The 17,310-nt window shown below is 35.2% G+C and overlaps 1 protein-coding gene across 2 annotated transcripts; it reads left to right on the top strand.

The window, feature by feature from the left end:
- The first annotated feature begins 5,107 nt into the window (after nt 1-5,107).
- LOC112017819 (zinc transporter 1) lies at nt 5,108-16,328 on the top strand. Of its 2 annotated transcripts, XM_065774942.1 has the most exons (4): nt 5,108-5,128; nt 13,354-13,923; nt 14,681-14,830; nt 15,983-16,328. In XM_065774942.1, the coding sequence occupies exons 1-4, from the start codon at nt 5,108-5,110 to the stop codon at nt 16,286-16,288; spliced, it is 1,047 nt and encodes a 348-aa protein (XP_065631014.1). In that variant the 3' UTR covers nt 16,289-16,328. The 2 variants fall into 2 exon arrangements, with proteins under 2 accessions (XP_065631014.1, XP_023906040.2); XM_024050272.2 differs by lacking the exon at nt 5,108-5,128 and having other exon boundaries at nt 13,324-13,923.
- Nucleotides 16,329-17,310: the final 982 nt, after the last annotated feature.

Here is a 17,310-nt window from a genome sequence, read left to right as displayed (position 1 = left end):
GGACTACTCCGAAGCCTCAAGGAGCTGTGTAGGAGGAGAGAGATTAAACCCTGGGAGCTCTCGAATTTCAGGATCATAGTATACACTCCCAGATAACCTTAGGTCAGATTCAGGGGGGACTCTAGCAGCATCCAACGCCTTTTGCCAAGTTATGTCGCAGTAGTCTCGACCAACTGAGGCAAATTGCTCCGAAAGCTGGGTCCCGGTCTCATCCACCCCCAGCTAGTAAGCTGCCTTCCTCTCAGCCTTAACTGCCTCCTGGGCCAGTTGAGCATTCTGCTCGGCTACTCGGGCGCTCTCCTTGGCCTTTTGAAGTTCGGCCTTGAGACCCTTCACTAGCTCTCTCTCAGTTGCCAGGTTGATCTCTGCCATGTGCAACCTTTTATGCTGATCTTTGGCCTGAGCCTCAGCATTTTTTAGTCCAGCGTTGAGGTTGTTCCTCTGGTTGGTCATCTCTTTTAACTGCTCAGAGAGCAGAGAATAATTCTCCTTAAGGCTGCCCAGAGATCTTTCTGCCTTCGATTGAGATTGGGCTGCAACCTGGGCTTCGAGGTGGGCTTTCTTGTTCCACTCCTCGACCACATATATCTGCTGGGTAACCTGCATGACAAGAATTTTCAATATAGAGTAAAGACAGGAGGTAAAATAAAAAAACAGTACCTGAATTAAGAGGATCAGTTCACTCACCATGGCAATATCCCTCTTGAGGGATAGGAAGAGTTCGTACTGGTTGAAACGCCGATACGAATCCATATCCTTTGGGAGAAGAAGAGGCTGTTCCAGAGCCTCGGAAACAACACCTGCCCTCCCCCCGTCGTAGTTTCTGAGGGAGGTGTCCTAGGGGATAGGGGCGCCATCTAGCTCCAACTTGGGGGACCAGGTGCGGGGCCCTCGGTGCACCTTGGCCACATGGACATCCTCTTGGCTCTTAGTAGAAGAGGCCCTTTTGTCCCAGTGACCTTTCGTCACCTTTTGCTGCTTGGTTCCTCTTGGGGGAGCCACCTCCCTCTCCTCAGTGTTAATGATAGGTCTCTTCTTTTTCGGATTTGGCACTTGCTTGGTGCCAAGATCTAGAGGAATCTGAAGGGGTGGCGGTGGAAGGTTCGCAGCTGGTTGAGACGTTCCAATCCCTTTAGTTTCCGCCTTTTTGCCCCTATTTTTCATCAGACTTTTCATATCCACCATATCGTCGTCCAAAGAGTCTTCGGGAAGGGCAGTTATCAAGACGGGATGGATATTGGACTGCCTGTCGCCTTCTTCCTCGACGTCCGAGAGCTCTATCACTCGTTCCCCTCCTAAAGCTTCTCCCCCGAATGCAAATTTATCTATCTGCTCCTCTAGCGACGAGGTAGAGGAGCTAACCCTTTCGCCTACTGCCGCCGGTTCAAGGGGAATTTGCTGGATCGGCTGGGCGAGCGGGAGTACACCTTGAGGGTTTGGATGGGGAACGAGGGCGAGATCGTATGGTGCCATGAAATCTTTCCGGGCAACGTCTATGCGGTTGAGACGATAATCTCCCTGCGTTATCGCGTTGCCGATCGGCTGATAGTCCTTCCGTTTCGCTGTATACCTAAGGATAAGCGGAACCGATCTAAGCTGCCCGTCCTCGCTTACGAAAATCTTCAATCTTAATAGGTAGTTGAGGGCGGCAGTGTTCGTAAGGCTCAGCCGAGGAGTAACCTGGTCTCTATCTGTTAAAAATCAGAGCAGAATTCAGTCAGAGACTTGAAAATAGTAGTACAAAGAGAATTAAAAATTGCTACAAGTCGAAGACCCTAAGCCTACTATTAGTGAACCTAAGTCTAGCATGTCCCACCTGGCTTTCCTAGCGTGGTCGGACAGTGATGACCGTCGTGCCATGCGCCCGAGACGATTACATAGTCGTCCTTCATCCCCTTGTTGGATTTAGGAAGACAGGAGACAAGCCTAACAATATCGGACCGGATTTTAAATAATATCCCGCCCCTTGCTGGCTGTGGACACTCATACATGTATACCACGTCCAGCCAGGTGAGCCCCAATCCTAGGTGATGGTCAAGATCCTCAACTGCCCCTAAGATCCTAAACATGTTGGGCGCACACTGATCGGGACTAAGCCTATGGTTTTGAAGATAATTAGTGGTGATGGGGCCCATGGGGATGGTCATCCCCCCTTCTAAGAAAGCAATAACGGGGATTACGACTTCGCCCGTTCTCCGATCCGTTATATTTTCTCTGGAGGGCAATACCTCACACCACATTTGGGGGTATGCGATAGGTGGCCCTAAATTCCTCCAACCGGGTAGGACTGTCCACCAGATATTGGAGTTTGCCCATCACGCTTAAACGAAAATATGGAAGCATTGAGCGTAGCGACCAGGGAATGATTGTTCAAAAGTCGAGGCAACTGGCTGAAGAGAAAATTGAAGGATCGAAAAAATGAAAACTTACAGGAACTGAACTGGAGAGTGATCTTCGAACTCGTACAAGGATCCTCAAAGGCTCTGGAAAAGCTAGGATCGATGACTGAAAGAGTGTGGTGAAGTCGTGTGCTTGTTCTTGCTGGGAAGTCTGATAGTTTGCAAAGTGAGAAGAAGTACCTTCTCCTGAGGTTTTATACTGGGTCAAACGAAGAGGCAGGAGTTATTTCACTTAAATCCCGAGGAAGAACCATGCCCGTTGGATCAACAGCCCACCATTGGATACAAAGGACAAGGCGCCGTCTGGAGTAATTAATGCAACGCCTTGGAAATACAAAACAAACACTGACAATAATGAAGCGCTTCTATCAAGGCCTACACGCGTGCCAATTCAAATATTTTTCTGTCCTTAAATTTTTCACCTCGTGACAAGTCAAAATCCCACCTTTTCTCTTCGGATGCGAGGGAAAAATTAGGATTTTAAGGGGCTATTGTGGGGGGGGGGGGTAAAAGCTCAGACATACCTATTGGGCTGGGGGCCCTGTCTTAAGGAGTACTGTACGTCCGAAGAGGAATAGCGGGTCGGGGTAGAATTCATCTGAACGCAACCAACCCAGAAGTGTAGGAAGAGTAACATCCGAAGAAGTCACCTTTTGTCCGAAGAGGTTATACTTCTCGGACGCAAATAGTCTTGACCCAGCCAACGAATGGAAGGTCCGAATGGACTCTCTGGCAATCCCAACGACAAAGATAAGCTCTGGGCATACTTGGGGATGATTAGGACGAGAAAATATCTCAAGGAAAAGCTGCCACCACCGCATTAAATGCACTGCAGCTGCTTTTCTGGCTGCATTAATATGGAGAAGACCCATGAACAGTGTAATCTCAGCTACTACCACTCATGGAGGGGTAAAGAGAATAACTAATGGGACATGCACTCAAGTGGATGCTTAAATGAAGAACAAGTGGACGATGAAGATGATGGAGAGGGTGCTATATAAGTAGGAGAGGTCTCTAATAAAGAAAAAAAAAGGAGGGAGAGAAGAGGGAAGGAGGAGATAATTTCACTGTAATTCCAAGAGTTGTAATAATCTTTCATCCAATAACACATCTCTTCGGACACACATTTGTTAGGCAAGAGGAGCGTGATCTTGTGTCAAATGGATCCTTAAACATTATAACGAATCACTGTTTAATTTGCAACCAACCCAGCTCTTTCGACCCACTCTCTACAAATTCATTATCTGGGGTTCATTGGGCTCGTAATCCATCCTTCCTGGGCTTGGGCTACAAAGCCAGACCCTACAATAGTAATTATCAAATTTGATATTTATATACATAATAAGATAGAGAAAAAAAATAATTTTTTGAGATAAGCCATATTTTATTTAACTTTTCTGTGGTTGCTGACTAGTTTATAAACAAAGCAGGGTCATCTTTCATTTTTCTTGTTTAGAGCATCTCTGACGTTTTAATCAAAATTTCATACAAATTGAGTTCAAAAGAAACTTAATTTTCTAATGATTAAATAACATTTTCGACTTTTAAAATTAGGGTTTTTTTTTTTTTTTTTTTTTTTTTTTTTTAAATTTTGTTCACTAAATTATGAGATTTTTCATTTTGGTCCACCAAGTTTGATTTAGTTTTCGTAGTAGTCATTCAATTCATAACTGTGGTCAGAGAGAGAGAGAGAGAGAGAGAGAGAGAGAGAGAGAGAGAGAGAGAGGTTGTTTTATTGGCATTTAACTGCCAAATTAATTATGGAATTGAATGGAATGGAATTTTTAAAACTTAATCAAACTTTTTTTTTTTTTTTTTTAAGAAATAACTTGATCAAACTTAGTGGATCAAAACAAAATTTATACTAGTTTGTGTTAAGTTAAAAGGCTATTAGTTTTTTTTTTTTTTTTTTAGAGAGTTTCAATTTATGGCGTCTGTTTTTTTATGATGACTCTTTATTATTAAACCAAAACTCGAATTAATTTTTGGTATAAGTGAGAATTAAATATTAAATCTTTTATTCAACTATTAGAGACTTTACCAATTGAGTTAACTAGAACCCACAATACTATTAACTTTAGTTCTCATTAAAGTATATATCTAAAGTCAAAAATATATTGCTACCTCTTTAACATATCGATCTCAATAAACACACATTATGTTTGGATGAATATATATGGAGAAAGAGATGACAGGAAAAAATGGTTCACTCCTTTCCCTCTTTTCTTCTCTCTTCTTTGCCATCCAAACATATAGATAACATGCCTATATATGTAAATAACGCAAAAAGGAATACTTTTTTCTATTTGTTTATTTTGCATAAATTACTTTGGTTTGTGACCCTTCAAGGTGCTCCTCCATATATACAAAATGGTGATACTGTAGTCACCCTACATGAGCAGGTAAATTTCATCAATGGCGTGCAAGGCCCACCCCACTATACTATCAACTAGCAGGTGCTATCCCATCAGATTGCCTTCTTCTTTTTGGTGAAATATATCTACAATTTCACAATGGAAAATGTATCTCAAGTCTCAACTACTTTCACGTTCAAAATCTCTAGTTCTGAATCAACATTTGAAGGCTATGAAATTTTAGGATGTCGCATAATATCAAGGCTTTTTCCGCCCTTTTTTTAAAGTATTGCATTGCAATTTTATTGCATAATTTTAACTTTTTGCATCTCTCTCTCTAAGATGCAAGCTTCCATGTTATCTTCTTTATCGACCATATAATTACCACCCTTACAATCTAAAAGCATTGTTCTTGCGTCCAAGAAAGTAGGGTACTTCTCTCAAGACCATCCCAAGAGGAACTCAAAAGTAGTGGCAAATTAATGCAAGAATATTGAAGGCTTTTAGGACATTGTATAAAATGGGGCATGATATTCCTTGACTTGTAACTTCAAGGACTTTATTGGAAACATGGTTTGTCTTCTATTTCATTGATCCAATGGCAGCACATAAAGTTTCATTGCATTATTCAAAGCCTAATCCTTCCAAACGTCACTGTGCGGAATAAAGAGTAAAGCAAAAATACGATGCCATTAAGATATATTAAAACTACCCCCCCTCAAAAAAAATTTATTTAAATTAAAAAGAGCAAGAGTATAGACCAATATTAGTGCAAAAGAATAAAACAACAATAGGCTTCAGGAGTGTTAGATTTAGACCCATGTCAAAAATAGTGTTCAACCAGTTTTAAGGTCAAGTTGTTAATTAAATCTATTATGAAAGCCTTAGGTTAAACAAACAAGTATCAATACCATGTACAATGGAAAATATGACATAGGATATGATGATCCAAGAAACCAATGAAATCAAACCATTTTTACAAGAAAAACATGAGAAGACTTGACCTAATCAATCCTAAGGTAACAGTTTCACTATAAGAAGGAGATTTACAATCAAGAATAACCATATTCATAGTAAATCTAACTTCAGTTACCAAATTGAGCTCAGAATCCCACAAACTTCCCTTATAGTGAACTACTATAATGTGAACCTCCAATCCACACATTTCAAAATCTTATTGAAGATTTGAATTTCTAGCACCTATGATGACTAGTATAAGGCAAAAACTTCTACAACACCAGATTTTGAGTTTCTTTAAAGAATACCACCAATAGATATGAGAGAGTTTTGGGTATAGATATACCTAGATATAGAATATGAGGCACAAGAGACACTTCTCTCTCTCTCTCTCTCTCTCTCTCTCTCTCTCTCTAAAAGCTTTTTAGGGTTAGCTTATAATGTTCTTTAAATACTGTCATACACAGATCACAAATTGGGCTTGAAATTGATAAGTTGTGGGCTTTTTCACATTTGTTAATCTTTGCTGATTCTACGATTTTTGAAAAGTTGAACAGGAATTAAGTGGCAATCAAATGGTTTCAATAGGTTGAATAGGAATCGAGTACCAATAAAAAAAACAGATTCACTTCTTTCTTATCATGGGCTTGGATCTTTGTCTTGGACTTGGAAGTACACATTCTAACTGTTAGGTTCTAAATATTTAGGTACTAAATACTTTGTATGTTGGCAAATCGAGAATACAAACTTGTCTAGGATTAGATCTTAGGGTCTACGAAGTGTTTTAGATATTGCTTAAAGTGATACAAGTCAAGATTTAAGAACATACAAGTTGCAGGAAAAAAAAAATTGAAAATTTGACTAGCTTGAACAATCAAGAGAAAGTTTCGATCAATCGAACCACAAATTGCAGAATTTTTTTTAAGGCCCAACAGCCCACGAACTGTTTAGGGTTTCAATCCAAACCTACTAGGTATATAAGAAAAAAACCTAAAGCACATTTTTCAAGTATTGGAGAGTTACTCTTTTTAGATCTGTAAAATTATTATACCTTCTAACTCTTTCAATCACCTACTGGGGATCACCCTCATATTACTAGTACCGATGGAGTAAAGTTGTAGCCAAGTTTCAGCTATCAAGTGTACTGAAGATTAAGACGTGAATTGGAGGTTCATGTTGGAGCAAGTCCACATCAAAGAAGTTTGAGGGGTTCAGAGCTCGGTTTAGTAATTGTAATTAGATTTACTATGAATTGGTATTCTTGACTGTAAATCTCAATTTGATATAGTGGATTGTTCTCTTGAAATCATTCCCCTATAGGTTTTTGCCTTGAAACTAGTTTGTTTCATTAGTTTTCCTGAGTCATCACATCTTGTGTTATTTAGTTTTCCAATGTGCATGATATGTGTGATGAATGTTTAATCTAGATTTGAATAATTAATTTAAGTAACAACTTGGCCAATCAATTAGATTAAGCAAACTGTGTTTTCAAGGGTCTAAAAACTTAACACTAACTTTACAAGACTTACTATTTGCCATGGTTTGCCAACATTACAAACTCAAACCCTAACAAGCAAAATGTCAAGTTAGTGGTAAGTGGTAACTGGAAAATAAGTATTCCTAGTTACTACTGCAGGAATTTGCATCACCCTTTGAAGAGAATATACACAAATTTCCAGATCTGTGAGAAATGAAAATAGAAAAAAATTATGCGCCAAAGAAAACAATTACACAAAACAATATTTACGTGGTTCGGCAACTTGCCTACATCCACGAAGTTGTACTAATTTCACTATTTTTAAGGAAAAATACAAGATACTGTAGTATAGTTTTTCATCTCTCAAAAAAACACCTCAAACCCTAGTCTGAAGCAACGGTATTTATATCCCACAAAATCACTTTTATAATAGGTTAGGTCATAATCTGAATTAAATACAACTAGACTCCACATAACCCAACACTCTTTAATGGACTAACTTGAACCATAGGCACTAGAATTACTTTTCTGTATATGCAATACCTGGGACAATAAGTCTTGGAATTGCCTTTTTCCAAATGTGAATTCTTCTGTATTGGGACATACCAATCACCTCTTTGCTTACAGCTAATGATTCTCGGGTGTGTGTGTGTGTGTGTGTGTATGTGTGTGTGTGTGTGTAAAAGAAGGAAAGTTGCATTCTTTTCATTTATTTTCCTAATGTACACATGTAACACATCCCTTCTTGATTCTTTGCCCCTCAAGATTTTTGTAGACAAAAGCAGAATTTCCCTTTTTGCTTCTCTTGCCTTAGATTTTATCACTAGCCTCTGACTTCTCCCTTAGCAAGATTACCCAGGTATAATGGGTGAAGATATATCTCTTACCTCTTAAGCTCTCTATTCTAGAAGACCTAATAACCTTAATATGCAAGAGCTATAAAGGATTAGTGGTAAGCACATCAGAAGTTTTGGGTGTTGGGATCTAATATGTTTTCCTATTTGGCAAGAACCACAAAAAACCTTTTCAACTTTTCTCAACTTGGGCAAACCAAGCACAACCTCAACCTTTGAAATCTTCACCAACTGCTTGTAGCTATTAGCTACTAGCATGGCATTAATACCATAACTCAACATCAATTAGAGTTTGTTTGGTGTCAGCTTTAGTTTTAAGTTTTTATGTACAAATTTTTTAAACCTCACTTTTTCCCATATTTTCTTACTATTTCAAAAAATTTCGAAGTACAAGTATACTTTAACACATTTTCAGCAAAAATTTTCAACAAAAACTAAATAAACTATTCACAAACGAGAACATAGTCTAAACACAGTTGCAACCTAATTTAATGTTAGGGACAATGTTGTAGCAATTATGAGATGTCCTTACACCTCCCATGACATGTTCCCCTTCTTCATTAATGACATCACACTTATTTTTGGATTTTTTTTTAGAATACTAAGTATTTTAACACACATACACGAGGAGATGGGAGAAGATCATAATTCTTTTAGGAAAATTGAATTATGATCATCCTTGTTACAAAGCTGACTCATACTTGTTATGCACTGGTGTACCATGTTTATATATATATATATATATAATTAGTCTATACTTTATAATTCATACCATCTAATTAACTAGCATTGTTAGGAATGCTATAAGCATGTGGATAATAATTGTTTTAGATTTAGCTAGTTAGTTAGTTAGTTACAATTTCGAGTATGTTAATCACATTTAGCAAATGTAAGAATTATTAATGCACATGGGGAATAATAAGACCATTAGGATAAGGCCATATTGGCCAACAAAATAGTTTTATGGTTCTATAAATACCTACTTGTATAATCACATTTCCATCATTGAAGAATAAACCAATTTCTTAGTGCATTAGTGTATATCTGTCTTAATCTTTTTCATTCTTTATGGAGGGTGACTACCTCGAATTAAGCCAATTTCCCTACAATTCCCACCAATTTCTCTATAATTTCCATCAATCTTCATTAGAAACCACCAGTTTCCTAACAATTGGTATCAGAGCCATCGATCTTGATATCGATAAATGTAACGGAAGAGAACTTTGGAAAGGATTATGGCAAGTGGTGAAAAAAGTTTCAGAGGATGTCAAGACTTTGTTGAATCTCACAATGCCATTTTAGAGAAGGTCAAGGCCTTGGTTGAATCTAACAAGGCCATGAATGAAAAGCTCTCAAGATTGCAAGAGGGTTTTGAGAACATGATGGAAGAGGAATTACAATCTCTTAATTCAATGAAACTCGAAGAACAAATCAAGTTCCAAGAATCTACTGCTGTTGTTGCAAGCCGGGATGTTGATTTTTGTGTCAAATTGGATGATGATATACATGTACACGCTGCCCTTGGAGTTCAGTCTAAAGAACCAACAAAGAAGGTGATGATAAACTTCTAAGAACCAATTATTGATGCACCAATGGAGGCTTCAATTCAAGAGTCTATGATTCAAGAATTGACAATCCAAGTGTCAGTGATCCAAGAATCCAAGATGCAAACGCCAATAATTTTAATGGTTCTAGAATCAAATGAGGTCTTAAGGATACAAGAAAATTCCAAGGTTCAAAGAACCAATGAGACCTTAAAGATTGAAGAACCATTGAAAGCTCAAGAATTTGAGCAAAGTTTGAAAATCTATGAAGAAGAAACCTTCATGTGCACAAGACCGCTTGTCAAAGGGAAATATTGCATGAATATGGTGATCAAAATATCACTAAGATATTGGTCCACTGGAAGATCTCCTTTGATAAAGATGCTATTTCACAACAACACCTTGTGGGTTAGGTGTTTTCAAGGGGAGGGAAATGTTAGGAATGCTATAAGCATATGGATAATAATTGTTATATTGAGATTTAGTTAGTTAGTTACAATTCCAAGCATGTTAATCACATTTAGCACATGTTGAAATTATTAATGCATATAGAGAATAATAGAACCAATAGGATGAGGCCATGTGAGCCAATGGGATTAGATCTAGTCTCCTATAAATACATGATTATAATTCAATATTAGATATCAATGGAAGAATAAACAAATTTCTTAGTGCATTAGTGCATCTCTCTTTCTCTCTTAATCTCTTTATTTCTCTATGGAGGATAACTACCTCGAATTAAATCAATTTTCATAATATATATATACATATATGTGTGTGTGTGTGTGTGTGTGTGTGTATAAATTATTAAAAGAATATTTAAAAAGTAGTTAAATAAATTAAAAAAGAATAAATAAAAATTTTGACCATGAAAATTTGAGAATTTATTTTGGACCCATAAAGTATAAATTTTGTTTTGATCCACCAAGTTTGTCAAAATGAAAAATCTCATAATTTAGTGAACAAAAAAAAAAAAAAAAAAAAACCCTAAATTTTAAAAGTTGAAAATGTTATTTAATCATTAGAAAATTAAGTTTCTTTTGAACTCAATTTGTATGAAATTTTGATTAAAACGTCAGAGATGCTCTGAACAAGAAAAATGAAAGATGACCCTACTTTGTTTATAAACTAGTCAGCAACCACAGAAAAGTTAAATAAAATATGGCTTATCTCAAAAAATTATTTTTTCTCTATCTTATTATGTATATAAATATCAAATTTGATAATTACTATATTTTATAAAAAGTGGTCATACTAACGAGTGCTCTTAAGACAATAGTTAACAATTCATTTTAAGAAAGTTTTTACATCACTTTTATAGAAAATAGAAAAAACTGTCAAAACATTAAGGTTATGTTTGGTAACAGTTTTTGTATTCTATTTTCAAAAACTTGTTTTTGGGAATATAAAGAAAAAACAATTTTCTTGTATTTTTGAAATCAAAAACATGTTTGGTTAGTTGAAATTAAAAAGAATTTTTTGAAGAAAAAAATAGAAAATATTAAAATATGTTGTTACTAAGATTTGGACTATAATACTAACTCATTAAACGAGATAGATTCATTAAATTAAACGCATATTTTCATTGACTTCTGAAAATTAGAAACTGAAAACAGTTTTTTATATGTTTTTAGTTTTCTTCACAAAATGAGATTTGAGAACAGTTTTTGTTTTCTGTCCATTTTAGGTTGCCAAACAAGGTTTTTAGTCTCAGAAATAGAAAATTGTTTTAAAAACATAAAATAAGGGGAAAAAAAATTATCAAACATACCCTAATTATTTTTTTTCCCTTATAAAAACTTTCTTTAAATGAATTATTAATCATTACCCTAAGGGCATCCATTAGTATTTCTCTATAAAAAAAATAATTATGATAGTTATTTAAATATATTTATTGTGATTATGTTTATCCATGAAATAATAAATATGAAATTTAACAATTATGTTAGTTATTAATAGGTATTGATTATTATTTTGTTATTATATTTAATTATTAGATATATAATTATTGTAATCATTAATAGATGTTAATGTTGATTGGATTTGTATATGGAAGTGTTTATTCTATTATATAGGCTAGAATGCAAGACCCTCTTTTTAAGTTTCACCATAATTTATTTCAGACTTCTAATTTCGTCTTTGTTTATTCAAGTCCTCAAAGTTTTAAATTTATTCAATTAAGGCCTCAAAGTCAACTTCACTTAACATTTTTTACAAAAAAAAAAAAACTTTGGAAAATATTCATGTTATTTTGCCATATAAAGTATTCAGGTCTCACAATTTTCTATGTCAATATTATAATATATATATATATATATATTATTATTAAGTTTATATTCTATTGTATATTTATGGCTAAAATGTAAAATTTACCTTTTAACTAGAATTCATTTTAGTTCTCTAACTTTGCTTTCGATCATTTCAGTCCTTTAAGTTTTAAGTTTATTAAATTAAGGTATCTTCATCAATTTTTGTTAAATGTTGAAGTTAGTTGTCCAAACTTTTAATTTTTTTTCTTCAAATTTTTTAAGTTAAAAAAATCCAATTAATGATTGAAAATATTTTCCAAAGTTTTTTTTTTTTTNACGTCGTGGGGCTTGTCGTCATGTGTTTGATGGCCATATCACATGCACAAAATAGCAAATCTTGATGTTGATAATCAGCAAGTTTGGTAATCCATCTGTGGTCCTGTATAGTCTTTCATGTGGACCATGCTACATGCTTAGAGTCTTAGAGACAAATGTTTTGAAGATCATGTTTAAAAGAGTGACTTGAGTATCCCAATTTCTTTTAAAATATGGTAGATAATGGAGTGATGTTTTATTTGTTCATCTTCCCCATCCCATTTTTTTTAATAAAGGATCTATGATCAAATCCTATATGCATAAAAAAATTAACAATTAATGTTTTTGTTTGATAGTAAAGAGCAACAATGGAATCAAATCTCATTCACATAAAAGAAACTAATTGTAATCTTGGATTGATAATAAAGAATAATTACTAGGCCTTACATAAAAAAAATTTATCATATAGAAGACGCCAATGAATCTTATTGTATCATGAAAATTATACTTAAATATTGTTTACATTCTAAAGTTTGTTTGAAGTTCAATTTTTAGTCTCAATTTTTTTTTTAATTCTAAAAAAATTCTGGTTTTTTGATAGCTCAAATTTTAAGTTAAATAAAATATTATAGTATCTATTTTTTCGAATGTAGTGATCTTAATTATTTCCTATATATTTGGATGCGGAAGACGGGAAGAAGAAGAGAATATATTCCAACCACCTCTTTTCTCTCTTCTCTCTCTCTTCTCTCTCTCCTCTCTCTCTCTCCTCTCTCTCTCTCTCTCTCTCTCTCTCTCTCTCTCTCTCTCTCTCTCTCTCTCTCTCTCTCTCTCCTTTTTTCTTTTTTTTCAGTCATTTTTTTCTCCCTCTAAAATATACCAAGTGATAATATATTAGGTTTCCTTAATGTAGTTGAGAAATGACATATTCAACCAATGGGAAAATGTAAGCACAATATTTTGTTGATGACACAAGGCTAATCTACCTAAGAAGCCTTTTGAGCAAAGCCTTCGTATGCTTGATTTTCAATTGAGCCTTCCAATGAATTCAAACAACCAGCATTGCACCTTCTTTTCCATTTTCTATATAAGAACCCAAAACATTTGATAATCTTTCCTCTAGTTCCTTAAGCTTTTCTAGTGTCTCTACCTTTCTCTTGTAAACCAATACATCATGTTCAACTTTCAACCTTGTTTTTTCAACATCTTAAAGATATTGTTTCTTCTAATTGTTTTTGTCCTCCCCACTATAGTTTCTGGAGATTGTACATGTGATGCTGAGGCCACAAAGAACAACAAAAATGATGCACTTAAATATAAAGTAGTTTCAATAGCTGTAATTCTTTTTGCTGGTGCTGTGGGAGTAAGCATTCCATTGTTAGGCAAGAAAATCCGAACACTAAGGCCTGAAAATGACATCTTTTTCATGATCAAAGCCTTTGCAGCTGGTGTAATTCTAGCAACTGGGTTCATTCACATACTACCGGATGCATTTGCGAGTTTGACATCACCATGCCTTAATGAAAATCCATGGGGAAAATTCCCTTTTACCAGCTTCGTTGCCATGGTTTCTGCTATAGGAACATTAATGGTGGACTCATTTGCAACGGGGTTTTATAAGAGGCAATCTAAGCAGGTAAATAGAGTAGATGAAGAGCATGAGGGACATGTACATGTTCATACACATGCCGCGCATGGTCATGCTCATGGCTCAGCCACACATCATGAGGAGTTGAATCTGGCAGAGTTAATCCGTTTTCGGGTTATATCACAAGTAAGGTTAATTTCAGATTAATTGTTGGGTGATATTGGCTTATATGGTATCTTATATTAGTTTGATTTTAGAATCAGATTTAATGAACTTTGATGGGTGTGTTTTCTTAGGTATTGGAGTTGGGAATTGTGGCTCATTCAGTGATAATTGGAATATCATTGGGTTCTTCTCAAAGTCCTCAGACAATAAAGCCTCTACTAGCAGCACTGTCTTTCCATCAGTTTTTTGAGGGTATGGGGCTTGGTGGCTGCGTCGCTCAGGTATCAGATTTCTTTTTTCTTTTCTTTTCTTTTCTTTTCTTTTTTTTTTTTTTTTTTTTTTTTTTTTTTTTTTTTTTTTTTTTTTTTTTATACTACCGGATGCATTTGCGAGTTTGACATCACCATGCCTTAATGAAAATCCATGGGGAAAATTCCCTTTTACCAGCTTCGTTGCCATGGTTTCTGCTATAGGAACATTAATGGTGGACTCATTCGCAACGGGATTTTATAAGAGGCAATCTAAGCAGGTAAATAGAGTAGATGAAGAGCATGAGGGACATGTACATGTTCATACACGTGCCTCACATGGTCATGCTCATGGCTCAGCCACACATCATGAGGAGTTGAATCTGGCAGAGCTAATCCGTTTTCGGGTTATATCACAAGTAAGGTCAATTTCAGATTAATTGTTGGGTGATATTGGCTTATGGGGTATCTTATATTAGTTTGATTTTAGAATCAGATTTTAATGAACTTTGGTGGGTGTGTTTTCTTAGGTACTGGAGTTGGGAATTGTGGCTCATTCAGTGATAATTGGAATATCATTGGGTTCTTCTCAAAGCCCTCAGACAATAAAGCCTCTACTAGCAGCACTGTCTTTCCATCAGTTTTTTGAGGGTATGGGGCTTGGTGGCTGCATCGCTCAGGTATCAGATTTCCTTTTTCTTTTTTTTTTCTTTTTTTTTTTTGGTTAAAAAAAATGGGTAGAGAGGGTAACCAGTGTGGCTTCTCTACTTGGACGTGACTATAATAACACCCTACCCGCTCTCAAGCGAGACCCTATACTCTCAATCTGTAAGAAACTTATTATTTTTTAGATTGTTTGGAATAGAGATAGAATATAAAGATCACCAACATACAGCTAATTGTTGAAGCTCAAACCCAAGTCCTGAGACTTGTTGGCCCAATATATTACCAATCAAGCCACCCGAATGTTGGTTCAGATCTCATTCTATAGCCATGACTCCCCGACCTCTCAAGTGGGGCTCTGTTAATTGACAAAATTGTGAACCATTTGCATTTGTTATAAGCAATATTCTCCATCTTTGAATTCTATGCATAAGTTCAGTTACAGCTCTGAAACTTAAAGTAAGCGCAGAGAGAAAGAGAGAGACTAATATCCTCGGAATAAGCACATCATTTCTTTAATAATTGTTAATGCTAATGAGTAATATAATCCAACACTACTATAGTTTTTGAAATGTCAATTAAAAATATAGCTAGCCGTACATCCAATATGTCAACTTTCAAGCAATCATTTTAAATTTTTTTTTTTTTTTTTTAAATCAGCTTATAGAATATCCAATCAGCTGTACATCCAATTGTCATTTTTTTTTTCTTTTTTTTAATCAAGGTTAGAAATCTATCCTAAATCTATACCACTCTCCCGGACCAAAGATGTCTTTGGCTGTAGTAAACCAACACATACTGCCATTATTCTAGAGTAAAACAATTTATCAGAGGGAAAAAACTTTCGTACATAGTGTGTTACACACTTGAGTTTTTATAACGAGTTTTCAGTTATAAAAACTCAAGTATTGTAACACATTGTGTAAAATATACACCCCCTTATCATATTATAATTGTTGAATTAGCATGTTATGATTGGTGCTAATAAAAGTGATGTCGTAAATGGGACAATGAAAAAATGTTATTACTTCTAATAACAACTTGATATCCACAGTAATGAAAAAAATTGTGAATAATTTTGTGTAACTAGTATTACGTTTCATACTAAGATATGCTTTCAAAGTTTTTATTTTATCTCTTATTTAAATACACTTTTGGTTACAATATAGGCACATTTCAAGACTAGGTCTGCAGCAATTATGGCAACATTTTTCTCCCTCACAACCCCTGTGGGAATTGCAATTGGTATTGGAATATCAAGAGTTTACAATGAGAATGGCCCAAATGCTCTGATTGTTGAAGGGATTTTCGATGCTGCTTCGGCTGGGATTTTGATCTACATGGCGCTCGTTGACCTATTAGCAGCCGATTTCATGAACCCAAGAGTGCAAAATAACTTGAGGATCCAATTAGGAGCAAATGCATCGCTTCTTCTAGGGGCTGGTTGTATGTCTGTGTTGGCCAAATGGGCTTGAATTTTATAGCACCATATATTTTGCTATACAATATACAAGCTAATTTTGACTGTTTTTCTGATTTTTATTTAAACAATGTCACACCAAAATACCATCACATGTCCTTTTTTCCCTGGATAAGAATACCCATCACAAGTCCTACCAAGAAAGGAAAACATATAAAGTCCATGGCATACATAATGTTTTATTCGTTAATATTGAATTATTGACATTACCAAAAAAATAAAATAAAAAAGGCCTATTTATTATTCAAAAATGTTATAACTACAACTCCACTATTTACAATTTGCCACAGACAAATTGTGGCAAATTTGTAATTTCAGTTGTAATCCTAGCATTACAGTAACTTTAGAGACACCAAAAATTTCACATTATTTCATAGCATCCCTTTTTTCTTGTGTTGTGGTGGGTACCAAAGGAGATGAATATAAGTTTTTATGTGAGATTATGTGAAATAGTAAGTGAAAAAGTCGGTACCTCTAGCAACATGACCTCATTGTACAATTCCATCTTGCATTCTTTTTTCTTTCTTTCTCTCTAATTATTATAATTGAATAAGTAAAGAAAGGGGTTCGAACCTAAGTTCTCCCTATTGTGAGAATCAAGTGATATCATTAATATACAAGGCTCTTAACATCTTCTACATCATATTAACCATTTTTTTTTTTTAATAAAACAAAAATGTGTACTTACGTTTAGTTTGAACTAAGAAGAAAGGGAGTATAGAGTTTATATGCGTAATCCAAAGCCAAACCCAAAAGGAGAGAGAACGTAGTTTATATTTGTAATCTCAAGCCAACCTCAAATGGAGTATTATATCTGTGCGTTACAATAAACAAAACAAGTAATCTACTTTTTCATTCCCTTGTATAGAATTCCAACCTCACATCCCCACCCATGCAACTCATACTTTTTGACACTTTTGAGTTGTCAGTTTAAGATAGCTCAAGTCCATGTGTGGACTTTAGGCATATTCTTCAGTTCTCCTCTTCTATGAATAAATATCTAAAGCTAAAATATGA

Source organism: Quercus suber, unplaced genomic scaffold (assembly GCF_002906115.3).
Source record: "Quercus suber isolate HL8 unplaced genomic scaffold, Cork oak 2.0 scaffold_102, whole genome shotgun sequence".
In the NCBI taxonomy this organism is placed as follows: Eukaryota; Viridiplantae; Streptophyta; class Magnoliopsida; order Fagales; family Fagaceae; genus Quercus; species Quercus suber.
The sequence above is the reverse complement of the archived record's forward strand: the minus strand, read 5'-3'. Positions and strand labels throughout refer to the sequence as shown.